The following is an 18,364-nucleotide window of genomic DNA, read 5'->3' as shown; positions in this document are numbered from 1 at the left end:
TAAATTTTTAATTGGGATTCTATGCGCCCTTTCAATTTCAATTGGTTGTTTCAAGTCTAATTGTAGAATTTTTGGAATTAAATTTTCAAGGAAAAGGATAGTATTTTTTCCCTCTAAATTTTCTTGTATTCCAAAGAGTTTGATGTTCTTTCTTCTTCCTCTATTCTCGTAATCCTCCAGTTGATCTTTTAATTTATTTAATTCCAGGCTGTCGTTTTTACATCTTTTTGATTCACATTCTATATTTTCCATTTTTGATTCTAGTTCAGTTGTTCTTTTGTTGTTAACTTCCATTTGTCTATGTATATTTAAAATTTCTTCTTTCATTTCAGACATATTAGTTATAGTTTCTTTAAGCATTTGTTTGATTTGTTTTAATTCTTCCATGACTTCAGCTTTGCTTAATATGTCTGGTTCATCAATAGGAAGTGGTATCTTGCTTGGTGTTATTTGATCTTGTTTCTGTCTTTTTGCAGATGTACCAGCCTCATTTTTGTTTTGTCTTGTACTTGCCATGTTGTTATTTTCTTTTTCTTGGTTATTCTTATTTCTTATGTTTAGTCTCTTGGTTTTATATTTGATATTTTTATGTTTTTAATTCCTTTTCTTTTTTCCCTTGTCCTTTTCTCTTTTTCAGATATCTGTCTCAATCTTAAGTACTCCTTTTTAGTAACTTTTTCTCTTTAATATTGATAAAAAGTTCTTTGGAGTAATTGTCAGTTTTAATTCCAGTTCTATATATGTAAAAAAAAATGAACTAGTATTCCTTTTTGGTTTTTTTTTCCTTTAAGCCCTTTCACTTTCTCAATAAAAGAGGGGGATATTTAGATCAACTATCTTTCCTTTTTTTTTATATCTCTCTCATACTTGTCATGTTATTTCATAAATTATCTTTGGCATTTATTTTTTCTTATTGATATACAGTTTCAGCTCTAAACAAAATGTTTAGTAGTCCTTTCCCCTAGCTCTCCTGTCACAAGCCCAATCGCAGCTCCGACCGAGGAGAGCAACACTTTATATAATTTTTTCCTCTTATTTGACAAATTTGAAGCTACTGTTCTCTGTTCTTTCTCAGCGTCTCTCAACTGCCTCAACTCCTTGCTGCTTCAGTTTTTTTTTTTTTTTTTTTTTTTTTATTTCGTTGACCTTTTTCTCTATCTCTTTCCTCACAAGCCCAATCGCAGCCCGTCAGAGAAAAGTAATTTTCAGTTACTTAGTAAGGTCATTCACAGCGTTTCTGAATTTCTTCAACGTCTTGCTGTTTAAGTTTTTTTTTTTTTTTTTTTAAAAAGTTCCGTTGATCCTTTCCTCTATCTCCTCATTTCTCATTCTCAAGCCCAATTTCAGCTTAAACCTCGTGAACTCAGTACTGCAAGTTTAAATAAACCGCCGAAATCTTAAACAGCTCTCAGATGTTTCGGCTCCCGTCAGCGCATACTTCGCCTCAACTGCAGCAAATTAGGATTTCTTTTTAGATCCTTAGCTCAGCTTCTTTCTATATGCTTTCAACAAGCTCAATGTTTGGCTGGTATCATTCACCCTAAGTTTTCTCTTCTCTCCAACAAACCCTCTCTTCAATCTCCTTCTGTTTCAGTGAAAGTAAAAAGAAATTCTTGCCTTCAGGGTTCAGCGTCTGCCTCAAACCGCCATTGCTTTACCCTTCTTTAAATTCCTTTCTTTTCAGTTTCTTTCAATCACGGCAGGTTAAATACTCCTTCAGACCTATTTTACCAGCTCTGCCAGTCTCTCATTCTTAATATCATGCCGTTTCAGCGCCAAAAAAAAAAAAAAAAAAAAAAAATCGGCAATCCTTTCTTCTGGCTCTCCTCTCACAAGCCCAGTCGCAGCTATGATAGAGGAGAGCAACCCTCACTCTAATAATCCTTTTTTACTTCTTTTATTTCAATAATCTATTAAGCAATTAACTTTTATTTGTTCTTAGCGCCTCAGAATTCAATTTTGCCGGTATTTCTCTTACAGCTTTTTTCTCTCTCAAGCCTCTTTAATTTCGTTTAAAGGTTGGCAACAGTCAACGGTTTTATTTTATAAATTATGTTAGTCCACACAATCCTTCTCAATCACTGTTTCACTCGCTCTGCATTTTGTTTACTCACACAGTTCACTATTTCAGCGCTGCAGTTGAAGTCTCATAAAACCGTTGAAGAAAAACGGCACTCTGCCTTTTTCAGCTCTTATTACCTCAGGCTTCGTTTTAGCTTCAATAAAAGAAGATATTATCATTTGTCTTATGTTCCGTTTCTTTAGTATTTATTTCTTGATGAAAATTATTTAGAAGGGAATAATTTTTTTATATTCTGTGCCTAGAAGATGAGGAGCTTTGCGATTACGCTTCCATTCGTGTTCGCGTTAAGCCACGCCCCCCCAAGCATAGAACATTAAAAATAAATTTCACTTTATCTCAGAAAATGTCCTCTGTTGTCTTCTGATAAAAGGGATTTATTTCTTAAATACAAAATTAATCACATTTATGTTATTTCTAGCTAGAGGATAGTTGGCAGCAAAATGGAAAGTATCCCTCTCAGGTCCAAGTCTATATGACTGATACTTATGGCTCCTTTTACTAAGATGCGCTAGCGTTTTTAGTGCACGCAGGGTATTACCGCGCACTATGTGGCTAGAACTAACATCAGCTCAATGCTGGTGTTAAGGTCTAGCGCGCGTGACAATTCAGCGTGCGCTATTCCGCGCGTTAATTCCCTAACGCAGCTTAGTTTTTTGTTTTTTTTAAATAAATCTTTATTCGTTTTTAATTCTTACATCAAGTGAATTATAAATAATAAAACAATTTTCACAAATCACTTGTAATTACAATCATATATTCTTATAAAATAAAAATAAATACCCCCCTCTTTATCAATATTCCCATGACCATATGATACATATTCCCCATCCCAACCCAAATATAAACTAACCATGTGCTTAAGATATCTGATCATTAGAGTAAATAGTCAATGGTCCCCATATTTTTTTAAAATTATGAAAATTTCCTTGTTGTAACGCTATGATCTTTTCCATCTTATATATGTGGCAAACTGAATTCCATCAAAATTATAATTTAACTTAGTATAATCTTTCCAATTTTGAGTAATTTGTTGCATGGCGACCCCTGTCAATATTAATAATAACTTGTTATTATTTGCAGAAATTGGACTCTGAACTCTCATTGCTGTACCAAATAATATAGTGTCATAAAAGAGTCCTACATGATTTTCTAATAATTTATTAATTTGGGGCCAAATTAGTTTCCAAAAGGCATTTACACATGGACAGAAGAAAATTAAATGATCTAAAGTCCCCACTTCTAATCTACATTGCCAGCATCTATTGGATCAAGTGTTATCTAACTTCTGTAAACGTATAGGGGTCCAAAAAACTCTATGTAACAAAAATAACCAAGTTTGACTCATAGATGCTGACCTTGTAGACCTTAATCTCCAAGACCAAAACCGTGGCCATTGAGAGGCAGAAATTGTCTGTCCAATCTCAATACTCCAAATATCCCTAAGACCAGTTTTCTTTTTTTTAATCCAAAAATCCATATAATAATTTATACCATTTTGCGGCTTGGTGTCCCAAAAAATCTGCCTGAAAGCAGAGGAACTGCAAACCTAACGCAGCTTAGTAAAAGGAGCCCTTAGAAATGGAATATTCTCTATTTAGAAAAAAATCACACTAGATAAACTGTGGTCTGGGATTTCAGATTAGCAATTTGGAAACCCTTGTGGACTTCATAGTAGGTAATAAGTATACGCCCAAGTGCCCCGCGAGGCTACACTCTTACAAATTTTTATAAGGCTATAGAAATGCATTGAGATGATGCAACATATAATGACATGGTTCAGTGCAGCATCCTGGAATCTTGTAGACACTGATAGCAATATAGAAAATAATTGCAAATAAAGACCATGTGGTCTATCAGTTGTGCCCATCCATACCAGCTACTGGGCTCTGATGGGTAAGTGGCAGAATTTTACCTGTTTATTGTACAAGCCATTGCCTCTGGAACAAACCAGAGATTCCAAGGGTGGACTGCTCAAAAGAGTAAGATTCAAGGGCAATGTATACAAGATATAAATTTAGTTTTACAAGTGAAAAAAGGTTCATAAATGGAAACAGCAAAATATATATAAATATTTTTAATGCTTCTGAAAGGATATAGGCAGAGTGGATTAGAACAGGTTCAAGGAATTTGCCCAAGTAATTTAATAGCTAACAGGATACATTCCTTGGGCTGAAAACTTTATTCCACTTAGTATGTGCACAAATTGAAGCCCCAGCAGTGGGGAAGCAAAACTAATGCTGGATGCAATTATACGGTTCTGTGTCCATATATGACAAGACAGATCAGGAAAGGCTGGAATTAGCTTTGATGATGATTCCGGCAGCAGGGCAGGAGCAGTGCTTAAATTGAAGCCCCAGCAGTGGGGAAGCAAAGTTGATGCTGGACAGACTTGTACGGTCTGCGTCCAGTATATGGCAAGTCGGATCAGGACAGGCTGAAGTTAGCTTTGATGGTGACTCCAGCAGTGGGGTGGTGTAGCTGATACTGGATAGACTTCTACAGTCTGTGTCTGTTTGCGGCAAGATGGATCAGGAGCGAGTATATGTATCTTATATCACATTCATATTATTTGAATACAGGTCTTGCCTATCTTGGGGGAAGGGAAGACACGAGGAACCTAGCAAGTTAAATAAATTATTAATTTATTGTTGATTCAAATGAATGTGACTGTTGGGCAGACTGGCTGGACGATGCAGGAATTTATCTGCCGTCATTTACTATGTTACTGTGATAAAGATGGGCTGTCTTACTGGAAAAAAGAATATTGTTAGAGAAAATATTTCTTATGTGACAGCTCTAAACGTGAACAAATTTGTTTATGGGGAAGTTCTTTCAAAAGAAGGTTGGTGGTAGAGGGGAGAAAATTCCTTAAAGAAATATTTGGTCATTAGTGACTAAGTAGAGAGTGTGGAGAATTCTGCTGCTCAAGGTGTTGATCTTTTGAATAACTCGATCTTTCTGATGTGTCCTAGGGAGTGCTCTGGAAAAGTCCCTGGCGGTGAGTCAAGCTGGAGAGCTCTATGAGGAATGGTTGGAGCTCCGCAATGGCTGTCTCTGCTGCTCAGTGAAGTAAGATCTCCTTCTTTATTCTGCACGCAAAGAGCCCTGCTATGTTTGCTATCTGTGAAAGTGTAAAAGCAGTTCAGGATTAAATCTGGAGCCTTTTCATCTGTAATTTCCTCACTTTGAGGGCAGGAACTTAATTAGTTGAGGTTCTTTCACAGATTAAAGAGTTGGTTGTTCACCAGCCTGTAAAGTTGATTGGGGTAATCATCTTCTACCACTCCACGAATGACAGTTCTGTTATGTCCCTTCCGGATTCCATACACTAGGTGTTCAATCCCAACCCACAGTCTGAGTGTTGCAGAAATCCACATCTTTTCTGAACACAGGCTGGGAGATAGCAATAAACTCTACTGTCAGTTTCTGCAAACAGTCCGAGCAGAAGTCTTTTGCTTTGCTTCTGTTTCTTATTTTTTCACTTGAAGTTCGCTTAAACTTCATTTCTCAGTGGCTTCAGTGCCTTGAGACCCTCCCGGGTGGTTTGCTGTCGGAGAAAAGGATGCAGTCCTCTTGGGCTGGACTACAGCTTCACAGAGAAACTCTGATGGATCTGTGAAGCCAGCTTGTTGTGTGCCACCTTTTGGAAGTACCCGGGATCCCTTCTGTGGAGTTTGCTGGCCAGTGACCCTGTCACAGGTTTCTAGCGCAGGTTGAGTGTGTCTGGACAGAAACCCACCCGGGTTTCAAAGCTCATGCTGCCTTTCCTGCCCCCAACCCTGTGGTAGATGATCCATGGGGGCGGAGGTTGTAGTCAGTCTCTGGTCGTCTGGCAGTCTGAAGATCTTCATTTCCGTGCATTTGGAGTTGTTTCTGAGGCAGAATTCCTTTTTCTCCACTCAGCTGCTTTAAAGACGCTGACAGGCAAAGGCACTACAGAGATTGAGAGTACCTCCATTATTTTCTGAGTGGTTATTTGGAGGTAGTTATCTCATCTCTTTTTTGTGCTCAAAGTACCCTCTACTATGGCTTCTGCCAAAGCCTAGTAGGCTTTCTCACAGTGGAGTGCTAGGAATCAGGTGGAGCCTGAGAAGGCTCCCATTTAGGTAGTCCTGGTTTTACTTCAGGAGAGTTTAGACAGAAGTCTGGCAGTGACCTCCCTGAAAGTTCAGGTTGCAGGCTTTGTGTGTTTTTTGAGCGCACTGAAGAGCTCTTTCAGTTGTGACCAGGTGTATGAGGGGGGAGGGGGCATTTCATCTGAGTTCTCCCTTGTGTCTTCTTTTCCCTTTGTAGAATCTTAACATCATTTTACAGGGCCATTGTTTCATCATGATGTATTTTGGACTGTCTGCTCTTTCATGCAGGGAACCCTTTCTCCATTTGTCAGACGCAAGTGTTTTCCTATGCACTGTACCTACCTTCTTGCTGCAGGTGGTCTCTGCTTTCCAAGTTAATCAGGAGGTTAGGTTGCCAGCATTTAGTCCAACAGGGTCGGAGAAAACAGATCAGGTCCTCTGCAAATTAGGTATCCAGAGGGTCTTGCTCCTTTATTTGGAAAGGATAATTGAGTTCAGGCTGTCTGATCTTTTTTTTTGTTTTCACTGCTGTGTTGGATTGGAATGGCCATTTACTTATCTTCTGTTGTCTGCGGCAGGCAACCACCAATCTCATTTAAAGCATTCGACAAGAAATGTGGCTGCATCATGGGGGCATCTTGCGTCAGTCACCCTTATGAAATTTGCAGGGTGGTTTCTTGGTCCTCTCTTCATATTTTTTCCCGGTTTTACTGAGTTGTTGTGGCACAGCGTTCTGATGCCATTTTTTTGGAGACCTTGGTTTTGAGGGCAGGCTCTTCTGTCCCTCCCTATCTACCATGGCTTTGGTATGTCACCTAGCATATGGAATCTGGAAGGGATGTAACAGAATGGAAGACTAGGTTTTATACCTTCGATAATCTTCTTTCTGTTAGTCCCTGGAGGATTCCATACGACCTGCCCTCTCTGTATTCACTCAGTTGTTTGGGGTAGCCTATTCCTTTCTGCCTTGGTTGCTGTCATGACAAGCTTGAAGATTTTTCAGCCAGTTGCCATATCCTGTGGGGAGTTTTTGTGAGAATACACATTACTGAAGGCCTTTCTTGGGGTGCTCATTGCAAGTTAGTACTGCATTGTTCCTCAATGTTTTTCTGAGTTGCCTTTGTGCCTGTTTCTCACTTGTTAATATTTTGCAGAGCAAGCCAGTTCATGATTTACTTGTGTTGATGGAGACTCTCCCCATACCCCACTTGTCCTGGATTTACAGGTATATGCTTGGCTTCGGACTGAAATAGGGTTTGTTGCTATCTCCAAGCCTAAGGGGGTGGAACATGAGTTCAGAAAAGATGTGAATTTCTGCAATACCCAGACTGCGGGTTGGGATTGAACACATGGAGGGGCATGATCAAAAGAAATGTCTAAGTCCGATTTGGGCCTTAGTCACTAGTCGCCCAAAGTTGGCAGTGTCTAAAGTCTATTCTTGAAAAATACATCCAAAATATTTTGTTTTTTGAGAGTCGTCTAACTGTACATCTAGCTGTTTGATCTCCCATACCGCTAAATTGTCTATCTTTATACCCCATTCTCATCCAAAAACATGGGAGGGGCCAGCAAAGTAATGGACTGGACACCTAGACATGGCAACAGAGTAGTGGGGCACCTTACAGGACATTGCTACGAACTTCACAAATCGGGTGCCACATAAACATCTCACCATAACTCCCTTATAGGTCATGGTGAGTCCCCCAAAATACCCCCAAAACCTACTAGACCCACCTGTCTACCACCCCAATAGTCCTCACAGCCGCAGGTGGCACCTATATGGCAGTACAGTAGGGTTGGGGGGTACACATGTTCCATCATAAATGCAGTGGTTAGAGTGGCTTTTGGGTCTGGGTCTTCCTCTCTATGGTTCACTAGCCCACCCCGCACACTACTTAAGCCACCTTTGTGCTGCTCTACTAGAATTGGAAACAAAAAATCATAAAGAGGGTTCCCTGAATGGAAGAATCTTAATACGCAATATAGTTTAGAGTTTTTATGTTTTCAGGTGGACTTCTTGGGACACCAGACTGCACAGTGGTATAAATTGATAAGCGGATTTGTAAATAAAAACCTAAAACTGGACTTAGGGACATTTGGAGCATTGAGATCAAACATCAAATTAATGCGTCTCAATGGCCACAAATTTGGAGGATGAGATGTACAGTGTCCACATCTATGAGACAAACTTGGTTCTTTTTATTACATAGAGCATTTTGGACCCCAGTTAGATTACAGAAGTTAGATAGCTCTAAGTCTAATAGATGCTGGCATTGTAATCTTGAAGCAGGGACATTAGATCATTTATTATTCTATTGTCCCTTTATCATGGTCTTTTGGAAATCAATTTGGTCCCAAATTAATTGTTTATTAGAGAATCATGTAGCATTATCATATGATACGATTTTATTTGGTATATCAATGAGAACAAAGAGCCAAATATCATCAAATAATAAGTTTTTATTGATAATGACAGGAGTCGCCATACAACAGATCATAAGTAATTTGAAAAATTGGAACAGACTAAATTATAATTTCTGCTGGAATTCGTTATGTCATATTTATAAAATGGAGAGAACAATAACTATACAAAAGGGGAGTTATAATAAATTTAAAGAAATATGGGGGGCCATTAACTAAATATTGTAATGAATAAATACCATTCTACTTTATAAGTGCAATTGTGAATGAGGGGATGGGAGGGAGATATTTGATTTTATTAAATGTTAAGTTTAAATGGAAAGCATTTATTCATTTTTCCATCTTACATCAAGTATACAATAATACAACAATTAAAACATGTACATATCACTTGAAATTCTTTCTCATTTCATCTTAAATACATAAAATTATATCCTCCCCACCCCCCTTCCCCTACATTTTTGATCATAAATATTAAATTCTTATCTACTGATTAAACCTTTAATGAAACTTAATAACCTCCCCCCTATGTATAAATGTGCTTTCAGTGGAAAATGGTGTCTAATCATTGCAATATTTTGTCAATGGCCCCCAAATCTTTTTAAAATTATTATAATTCCCTTTTTGTAAAGCAATTGTTATTTCCATTTTGTAAGTATGGCAAAACGAATTCCATCCTCTTTATTACCATTGCCCTGTGAATAGATCCCTCCTCTTCCTTTGCCCTGTGAATAGATCCCACGTGACGATCCCATCTGGCCTTAAAATCAGGCACGCTGCTGGCCTCGATCACATGTAGTGGAAGACTATTCCAGCGATCAACCATCCTTTCTGTGAAAAAGAATTTCCTGGTGTCAGCTCGTAGTTTCCCTCCCCTAATTTTCCACAGATGCCCTCTTGTTGTCGTGGGACCCTTGAAGAGGAAGATATCTTCCTCTGTCTCTATGCGGCCCGAGAGATACTTGAACGTCTCGATCATGTCCCCCCTCTCTCTGCTCTCCTCGAGTGAGTATAGCTGCAATTTGTTTAAACCGTTCCTCGTATGGGAGATCCTTGAGTCCTGAGACCATCCGAGTGGCCATTCTCTGAACCGACTCCAGTCTCAGCACATCCTTGCGATAATGCGGTCTCCAGAATTGCACACAGTATTCCAGGTGGGGCCTCACCATGGATCTATACAATGGCATAATGACTTCCGGCTTTCGGCTGACGAAGCCTCTGCAACCTATGACTTGTCTTGCTTTGGATGAAGCTTGCTCCACTTGATTGGCAGCCTTCATGTCCTCACTGACGATCACCCCTAGGTCACGTTCTGCTTCAGTTCTTGTTAGGATCTCGCCATTTAGGGTGTAAGTCTTGCATGGATTTTGGCTGCCCAGGTGCATAACTTTGCATTTTTTGGCATTGAAGCTGAGTTGCCAGGACCTAGACCAGCGCTCCAGTAGGAGTAGGTCGTGCATCATGTTGTTGGGCATTGAAACATCATCTATTATGCATTTGCCCACTACATTACTTAGTTTGGCGTCATCAGCGAATAATGTTATTATCCCAGGACAAGCAGGCAGATATTCTCACATGTGGGTGGGTGACGTCATCTACGGAGCCCCAGCGCGGACAGCTTTTCAAGCAAACTTGATTGAAGTTTCAAGTTTGCTACACTGCACCACGCATGTGCATGCCTTCTTGCCCACTAGAGGGCGCATCCCACCTCGTGGTCCTCAGTTCAGTTTTTTCCGCGGAGCCAGAAGCCCTGTGGAAATTGAGCTCCTATTTTTCTGCCTTCTGACACCGCGTCTGAGTTCTTAATTCGATCGCTGTGCTTTGATTTTTGTTTTCTAGTTATTGTCTAACGTTAATCGTAAAAAAAAAACTTTTTCTTTTTTCCGTTGGGCTCCGGGGGCTCCCGGGAGCCGCGGCCGCGGGACATCGTTCGTTCCCGGCCTCTTTTCCTTTTCATGTCCCGTCCCTTGACGGGCTTTAAGAAATGCACCCAGTGTGAGCAGTTACTATCTATCACTGACCCCCACCGGTGGTGCTTGCTCTGCCTGGGACCAGACCATCTGACGACCTCTTGCGATCGCTGCTCCACTTTCCAGGCAAGAGCGCTCCGCCGTCGCCGTGCGAGGATGGCGGAGCTTTTCGCGGTGGACTCCGCGCCAGGGAAGGCCTCGACGTCGGCTTCGGCCCCGGCCTTGACCTCGGCCTCGGCGCCCTCGGCTTCGCCTCGTCCCTCGACCTCGAAGCCGACGCCTGGGACCAAACCTGCCTCGGGTAAGTCCTCATTTCCATCCCCTACTACAGGGTCTGCAAAGAAGCCTTCCTCGACTCCCGCCGCGGCGGGTGGGTCGTCCGCGGGCCCGTCTAAGACTCCGGCCACTCATGCCCCGAGGGAATACTCGAGACCGAGGTCGCCCTCCAGGGAGCATGCCCCGACCTCGGACCTGCCAACCATGGTCGGGATCCCGGCCTTTCAGGACCTGCTCCGAGCTCTGATTGCTTCGGAGCTGTTGGGGGCCCTCGAGCAGTTTCAGCGGGCTTCGGCCCCGACTGCTTCGACCTCGGGGGCGCCGACCTCGGCGACCTCGGTCTCGGGTACCGGGGCTCCACCGGCCTCGGCTTTACCCTCGACCTCGGCCTCGGGGGCTCCGCCTGAGCGCAGCAAGGTGCAAGGGGCAAGGTGCGGAGGGTGAGACGGATTTCCTCCTCCTCCTCCTCAAGGTCCTCCCGGGGCTCCTCGCCCTCGGGCCGGCCTCGGGCGAGACGTCGGCCGAGGAAGCCGAAGCGTTCGCGAGGCTCTCCTCGACGACGTGGTCGCTCCTCGCCGCTCGGGGGCGAGGCATTGCAGGTTTCGGAGCTTCGCCTCGATAACCCGAGATTTCTCCGCTCTCCTGCGAGAGGGGGTTCCTGTGACTCCTCGCCGAGGAGAAGGGAGCGTGCCTCGGTACCTCGGACCCCGGGGACTTCCCCGAGGGATTCTTCGAGGCGGAGACGTTCTCCGACCCCTTCGAGGCCTTTAGATCTGACTTCTTGGGGCTCGGGGTCAGGTAGAGAACCTCGTTATTCTCACGAGGCTTCACCCTTCTTTTCGGCGGAGAGGTCGAGAACTCCCTCACCGCCCGCTAGGCCGTCCTCTTTTTCCAGCTTTGTCCAGGACATGGCGTGGGCCTTGGGCCTGGACCTCATAGCTGGTTCCCAGTATACGAAGGAGTTCCTCGAGGAGCAGGACCTTCCCACTCCACCTAGGGAAACTCCCCGGCTACCATTAAATAAGGTCCTCCATCAGACCTGGCTTAAAAACCTGAATACCCCTCTTACAGTCACTGCTGTTCCATCTAAGATGGAGTCGAAATACAGGACGGTACCTCCCAAGGGGTTTGAAAAGGCACAACTCTCCCACCAATCTTTATTAGTGGAATCTGCCCTTAAAAAGACACAACCCTCCCGAGTTTCTGCGGCGGTCCCGCCCGGCAGGGAGGGTCGGACCCTAGACAAGTTTGGTCGTCGCCTCTACTCTAACTCACTGATGGCAACTAGGGTCCTCAACTATGCCTTCACCTTCTCCTCCTATCTACGTGGCATGGTGAAGGACCTACCCCAATATCGTGACCGGACTCCCGCAAGGAGGGGTTTGACAAGTTTATGTTTAACCTGTCTCAATTGCGCTTGTACCTTTTCCATGCTGTGTACGATGCGTTTGAGCTGGTATCGAGGGTGTCCGCCTTTGCCATGGCTATGCGACGTTTGGCGTGGCTTCGCACCCTCGATATGGACCCAAACTTGCAGGAGCGCCTTGCAGACCTGCCTTGCGTGGGGTCCGAGCTCTTTGATGAGTCCCTAGAGGCGGCGACCAAACGGTTGTCGGAACAGGAGCGCTCGTTGGCCTCCTTGGTCCGTCCGAAACCTAGGGCCACGCCGCAGAAACCCTTCCGGCCTCCCCCGAGGAGGTACCCTCAAAAGTCGACCCCGGCTTTTTCTAGGCCGCCACCTCGATGCCCACCTCAACAGGGCAGAGGGGGACAGACGAAGGCTCCGGCGCAGGGCTCTTCCAAACCCGCGCCGTCCTTTTGACGGGCTAAGCGGATGGGGCCGGCCCCCCTCTGCGATCGGGGGCTTGCCCATTCAATCGGGCCCAGCTTCCCACCCTCCTGGCCGAGGCCAGAGCCTTGTTGAAGCTTCGGGCGGTGGAACCAGTACCCCCCAACCTGCGGGGGAGGGGATTTTACTCCCGCTACTTCTGGTCCCAAAAAAGACCGGGGACCAACGCCCCATCCTGGACCTCAGGAAGCTCAACAAGTTCCTGGTCCGGGAGAAATTCCGGATGCTGTCTCTTCCGGTATTGTATCCACTCTTGGAGGAAGGGGACTGGATGTGCTCCCTCGACTTGAAGGAAGCATACACCCATGTTCCGGTGCATCCTGCCTTCCGCAAATTTTTACAGTTCCAGGTGGGAGATTTGCACCTGCAGTACTGGGTCCTTCCCTTCGGCCTGGCTTCGTCCCCTCGGGTCTTCACGAAGTGTATGGTGGTAGTCGCTGCAGCCCTGAGATCTCGGGGGCTTCAAGTTTTCCCCTACCTGGACGATTGGCTGATCAAAGCCCCAACCAGGGAAGGGGTTATCTCAGCCACCCGACGGTCTATCATCCTTCTTCAGCGCCTGGGGTTCGAAGTAAATTTTCCCAAGTCACAGTTGTGCCCGGCCCAGTCACTTCAGTTTATAGGCGCAGTGCTGGACACTGTTCGCCTACGTTCATTCCTCCCCCCGCCTCGGTTGGCGGCTTTGATTGGGTTGGGTCGGCTGATCTCCCAACTATCTGTCGTGTCCGCTCAGCGCATGATGATGCTCCTGGGCCACATGGCGTCGACGGTCCACGTCACTCCTTTCGCCAGACTCCACCTGAGAATCCCTCAGTGGACCCTGGCCTCTCAGTGGCGCCAGGATTGCGATCCGGTCTCTCGGCTCATAACGGTGACTCCTTCTTTGAGACGATTGCTCCGTTGGTGGACCGACTCTTCGAATCTTTCCGGGGGTTTGCTCTTTCTCGTCCCGCCACATGGCAAGGTTCTGACCACGGACTCCTCGGAGTATGCGTGGGGGGCCCACCTCGACGGTCTGCGGACCCAGGGCCTGTGGTCGGCGGAGGACCGTCGCTGTCATATCAATGTATTGGAGCTTCGTGCCATCTTTCTGGCGGCCCGAGCATTCGGCCACCTACTCCGCAATCAAGTAGTCCTCGTGCGCACGGACAATCAGGTGGCCATGTATTATGTCAACAAGCAAGGTGGGACGGGCTCTTGGTCCCTTTGCAGGGAGGCTCTGCGCCTTTGGAACTGGGCGATCTCCCAGAACATCTTCCTACAGGCAGTCTATATCCAAGGAGAACGAAACTGTTTGGCAGACAAACTCAGTCGGCTGCTTCAGCCGCACGAGTGGTCGCTCAACTCCAGAGTCCTGCGCGAGGTCTTCCACCGCTGGGGGACTCCGCAGGTGGACCTGTTTGCCTCTCCGGAGACTCACAAACTATCCCTGTATTGTTCTCGGATGTACTCCCTGGACCGTCTAGAAGCCGATGCCTTTCTTCTCGACTGGGAAGGGAGGTTCCTTTACGCGTTTCCTCCGTTTCCTCTGATCTTGAGGACGTTGGTGCGCCTCAAATCGTCCAAAGCCACTATGATCCTCATTGCGCCTCGGTGGCCTCGTCAACACTGGTTCTCCCTGCTTCTTCAACTCAGTGTCAGGGAGCCTCTGCTTCTGCCTGTGTTTCCATCTCTGCTGTCTCAGAGTCGGGGTTCGCTATTGCATCCCAATCTTCAGTCGTTACACCTGACTGCTTGGTTCCTTGCTCCTTGACTTCGCTCCCGGTTTCTCAATCCGTGAGGGAAGTTCTAGAAGCCTCGCGCAAGATCTCGACTAGGCTTTGTTATTCCCAGAAATGGACCAGGTTTTCCACCTGGTGTTCCTCGCGCCGCCTGGATCCGGGTTCGGTCCCGGTGTCTTCGGTGCTGGACTATTTGTTACATCTGTCTAAATCTGGTTTGAATACGTTTTCTGTTCGAGTACATCTCAGTGCCATTTTGGCCTTCCATCGGCACTTGGACGGCCGCGCTCTTTCGCTTCATCCTCTGGTGACACGTTTCATGAAGGGTCTTATAAAAATCTGTCCCCCTCTGAAGCCTCCTCCCGTCGTTTGGGATTTGAATGTGGTCTTAGTTCAACTGATGAAACTCCATTTGAGCCGATCGACAAGTCTCTTTTGAAATTTTTGACTTGGAAAGTGGTTTTTCTGATTGCCCTCACATCTGCTCGTCGGATTGGTGAGTTGCAAGCTTTGGTTGCGGACCCGCCTTTTACTGTTTTCCATCATGATAAGGTGGTTCTTCGCACCCATCCCAAATTCTTACCTAAGGTTGTGTCTGATTTCCACCTCAATCAGTCCATTGTCCTTCCTGTGTTTTTTCCTAAGCCCCACTCCCATCATGGCGAGACGGCGCTCCACACGCTTGACTGTAATAGGGTGTTGGCATTTTATCTCCAACGTACCAGGTCTCATCGGAAGGTTCCTCAATTGTTTTTGTCCTTTGATCCGAATCGTTTAGGACATCCTGTTTCCAAGCGCACCTTGTCCAACTGGTTGGCTGCTTGTATTTCTTTTTGCTACGCTCAGGCTGGTCTTCCGCCCCCAGGTCGAGTTACGGGGCATAAGATCAGGGCGATGGCAGCTTCTGTTGCTTTCCTCCGTTCTACTCCTGTGGAGGACATATGTAAAGCTGCCACTTGGTCTTCGGTTCATACATTCACCTCCCACTACTGTCTGGATGCTTTGTCCAGAAGCGACGGCCGTTTTGGCCAGTCGGTGTTACGTAATCTGTTTTCCTAACTTGCCATCCTCCCACCTGCCCTTTTTTGGTTGACTTGGAGGTCACCCACATGTGAGAATATGCTGCCTGCTTGTCCTGGGATAAAGCACAGTTACTTACCGTAACAGGTGTTATCCAGGGACAGCAGGCAGATATTCTCACAACCCGCCCGCCTCCCCGGGGATGGCTTCTTTGCTAGTCATGGAACTGAGGACCACGAGGTGGGATGCGCCCTCTAGTGGGCAAGAAGGCATGCACATGCATGGTGCAGTGTAGCAAACTTGAAACTTCAATCAAGTTTGCTTGAAAAGCTGTCCGCGCTGGGGCTCCGTAGATGACGTCACCCACCCACATGTGAGAATATCTGCCTGCTGTCCCTGGATAACACCTGTTACGGTAAGTAACTGTGCTTTTTACCCCTAAGCCCTTCTGCCAAGTCCCTTATAAAGATGTTGAATAGGATTGAGCCCAAGACCGAGCCCTGTGGCACTCCACTATCACCTCCGTCATTTCAGAGGGTGTGTCGTTCACCACCACCCTTTGAAGCCTACCTCCAAGCCAGTTCCCAACCCTTTCGTCAATGTGTCACCTAATCCTATAGAACTCATCTTGCTCAGCAACCTGCGGTGTGGTACGCTATCAAATGCTTTGCTAAAGTCCAGGTACACGATGTCCAGGGACTCCCCAATATCTAGCTTCCCCATCACCCAGTCACCCGCTTACTTAGTTATTGTTTTGACTGTTTATTATGGAATTATGGCCTATCATTTTTTTGTAATTACCTTCAGCTGCATTTGGTGACTATATAGGCCATTTTTATAACCCGTGAGAGTGATTCTTCCATGGCAAATGCACCAAAGCCCATAGGGATTGAAGTGCTTCGATGCATTTGCCAAGGGGAATCACCACTGTGGCTTTATAAAAGGAGCCCTATATGACTAGATTAGATTATATTAGTTTGAGATTAATGGTACATAAATTATAGATGAAATGAAAAACAATCTATCCATCTATCTTGGTAGCTTAGAAATTATGTGATTCCTGGTTCTGTCTTATAATGAGGGCCATATTCTATATATGGTGCCCAAAAATTGGCACCAACTAGAATAACAACGCGATTCTATAAAAGGTATATGCACCTTATAGAATCATGCTAAGAAACAGTGCATGTCATAACTTTAGGTGCACCTAATTTATGCACAAATCAGGCATATTCTCCGGAGACAGGCAAGGGATATGCAGCCCCACTTGGTGGTGAAGTCTCTGACTGAGCCTAATGATGTCGGTACTCTCCCCTAGCTATAGTAAGCTTTTGAGCTTACTGAGCATGTGCAGGATTGCCCTACTAGAGCCCCTCCCTTCTGCCTGTCAGTTTTGTTCCTAGCAATAGAAGAGGAGACGAGGGGATGGAGGGCGGGCAAGTGTGGCTGCATTCCCCTGCTGTCTACAGAGAACACCTACAGGTAAGCAACTTTGCTTTCTATAACAGTGCATATACATTTTAGGAACTCCCATGATCCACTCATGATGCTCCTTGGCCATCCTTCCTTTTCAGATTTACACACTAGAACTAGCACACAGCACTTTATAGAATATGCCTACCATGTTTTTGCGTAACTTCTCATTAGTGTCAATTATAAGGTAATTGACAATTATCAGTGCTGATTAGGCTTGTTAAACAATTAAGTTGTGCATGCATATCAGCTGTTTGCACTGATTTGTGCACACAGTTTACGGTGCAATATACAGAATTTTGGGGTAAGTGTGCAGGTTGTATTTGCATTTTGGGTAATGCTCATTTCACATTGTTTTTCTTCAGGGATAATGGTTTAAAGGCTATTGAGAACCTGATGCAGAAGAAAGGGAAGTTTGATTATATCCTCTTGGAAACTACAGGCTTAGCTGATCCAGGTAACTATATAATCCACCTTTTTAAAAAGCTTTTGGGCTGATATTCAGACCATGGAAGGCAGCCTGGCTAAGTCCCGTGGTCAGCAGTGAGGCTGGATATCCAATGATGGGCTATTTCCAATGGCTGGCATTGAATATCCAATTTTTTATTTTTGGCTGGCAGTAATTTACTGGCTAAGTCAATATTCAGCGCTGGCCAGTTGTTAGTAGTGGCTGATAATCAACCATCCATTGCTTAACAATCTTCAAAACATTTTCAGCTCTCCCAACTTCATTAAAGGACAGCCGAGGGATAGGTAATACCACAGTAATATCGTTCACATAGCTGTACATCTTTATCCCACAATTAACCAACCAAACCCAAAGAGAAAAGATAAAAATTGTAAAGCAATGGGGATAAAGAAGATCCCTGTGGAACTCCGCAAGGGTTTTGCCAAGAATTGGACAGCACTTCCCCTCCAAAAAAATCTGATAAAGTATGAAATTTTAGAAACCCTTGAAACCAATAAATTACTACCCCAGATAAACTCAATGAATCTAAACAGGAAAGCAAAATGTCATGATCCAGCAAACCAAGGGCCCCTTTTATCAAGTTGTGCTAAAAGTTTTTAGCGTGAGCCGACAGGATAAATCACTAGTCAGAAAGACTTGATTTAAATCATGCCTATGACATTATGTATGGATTAATGGAATTCATTTACCAAAAAATTTAAACATTGCATGAATATACAGCCTCATGCTACATAATTAAAAACTAATTCTTATTTCATGATGTATAACTTTTCGACTATAATGAATCTTAAACAGAAAACTATCTTTAGACAGATTTTTCCTAAAAGAAACAAAAACATTTTATGTAAAAGATTCTGATTTAAATCAATAATAATAAAACGCTAGAGCGCACATGCGCTCTTGAAAAATCGTGAGTCCTGGCGCCATGAGGTGTGCTTCTGTGGCAGTATTCTAATTGACACCTCACAGCGCTTGCAGGGGCTGGAGGCGCGCGCGGTTGCTGAAG

At 44.8% G+C, this 18,364-nt stretch overlaps 1 protein-coding gene across 5 annotated transcripts in view; it reads left to right on the top strand.

Annotated features, from left to right (window-relative positions):
• CBWD3 (COBW domain containing 3) overlaps positions 1-18,364 on the top strand; it is a 144,790-nt gene that overhangs the window by 32,704 nt on the left and 93,722 nt on the right. For all 5 annotated transcript variants that reach the window (XM_033925029.1, XM_033925038.1, XM_033925020.1 and 2 more), the window contains exons 4-5: positions 5,056-5,152; positions 17,255-17,346. In XM_033925029.1, coding sequence (XP_033780920.1) covers positions 5,056-5,152; positions 17,255-17,346 — 189 coding nt within the window. The remainder of the gene's footprint in view (positions 1-5,055; positions 5,153-17,254; positions 17,347-18,364) is intronic.

Source organism: Geotrypetes seraphini, chromosome 1 (assembly GCF_902459505.1).
Source record: "Geotrypetes seraphini chromosome 1, aGeoSer1.1, whole genome shotgun sequence".
Taxonomy (NCBI): Eukaryota; Metazoa; Chordata; class Amphibia; order Gymnophiona; family Dermophiidae; genus Geotrypetes; species Geotrypetes seraphini.
This window is presented reverse-complemented; position numbering and strand designations above follow the sequence as displayed.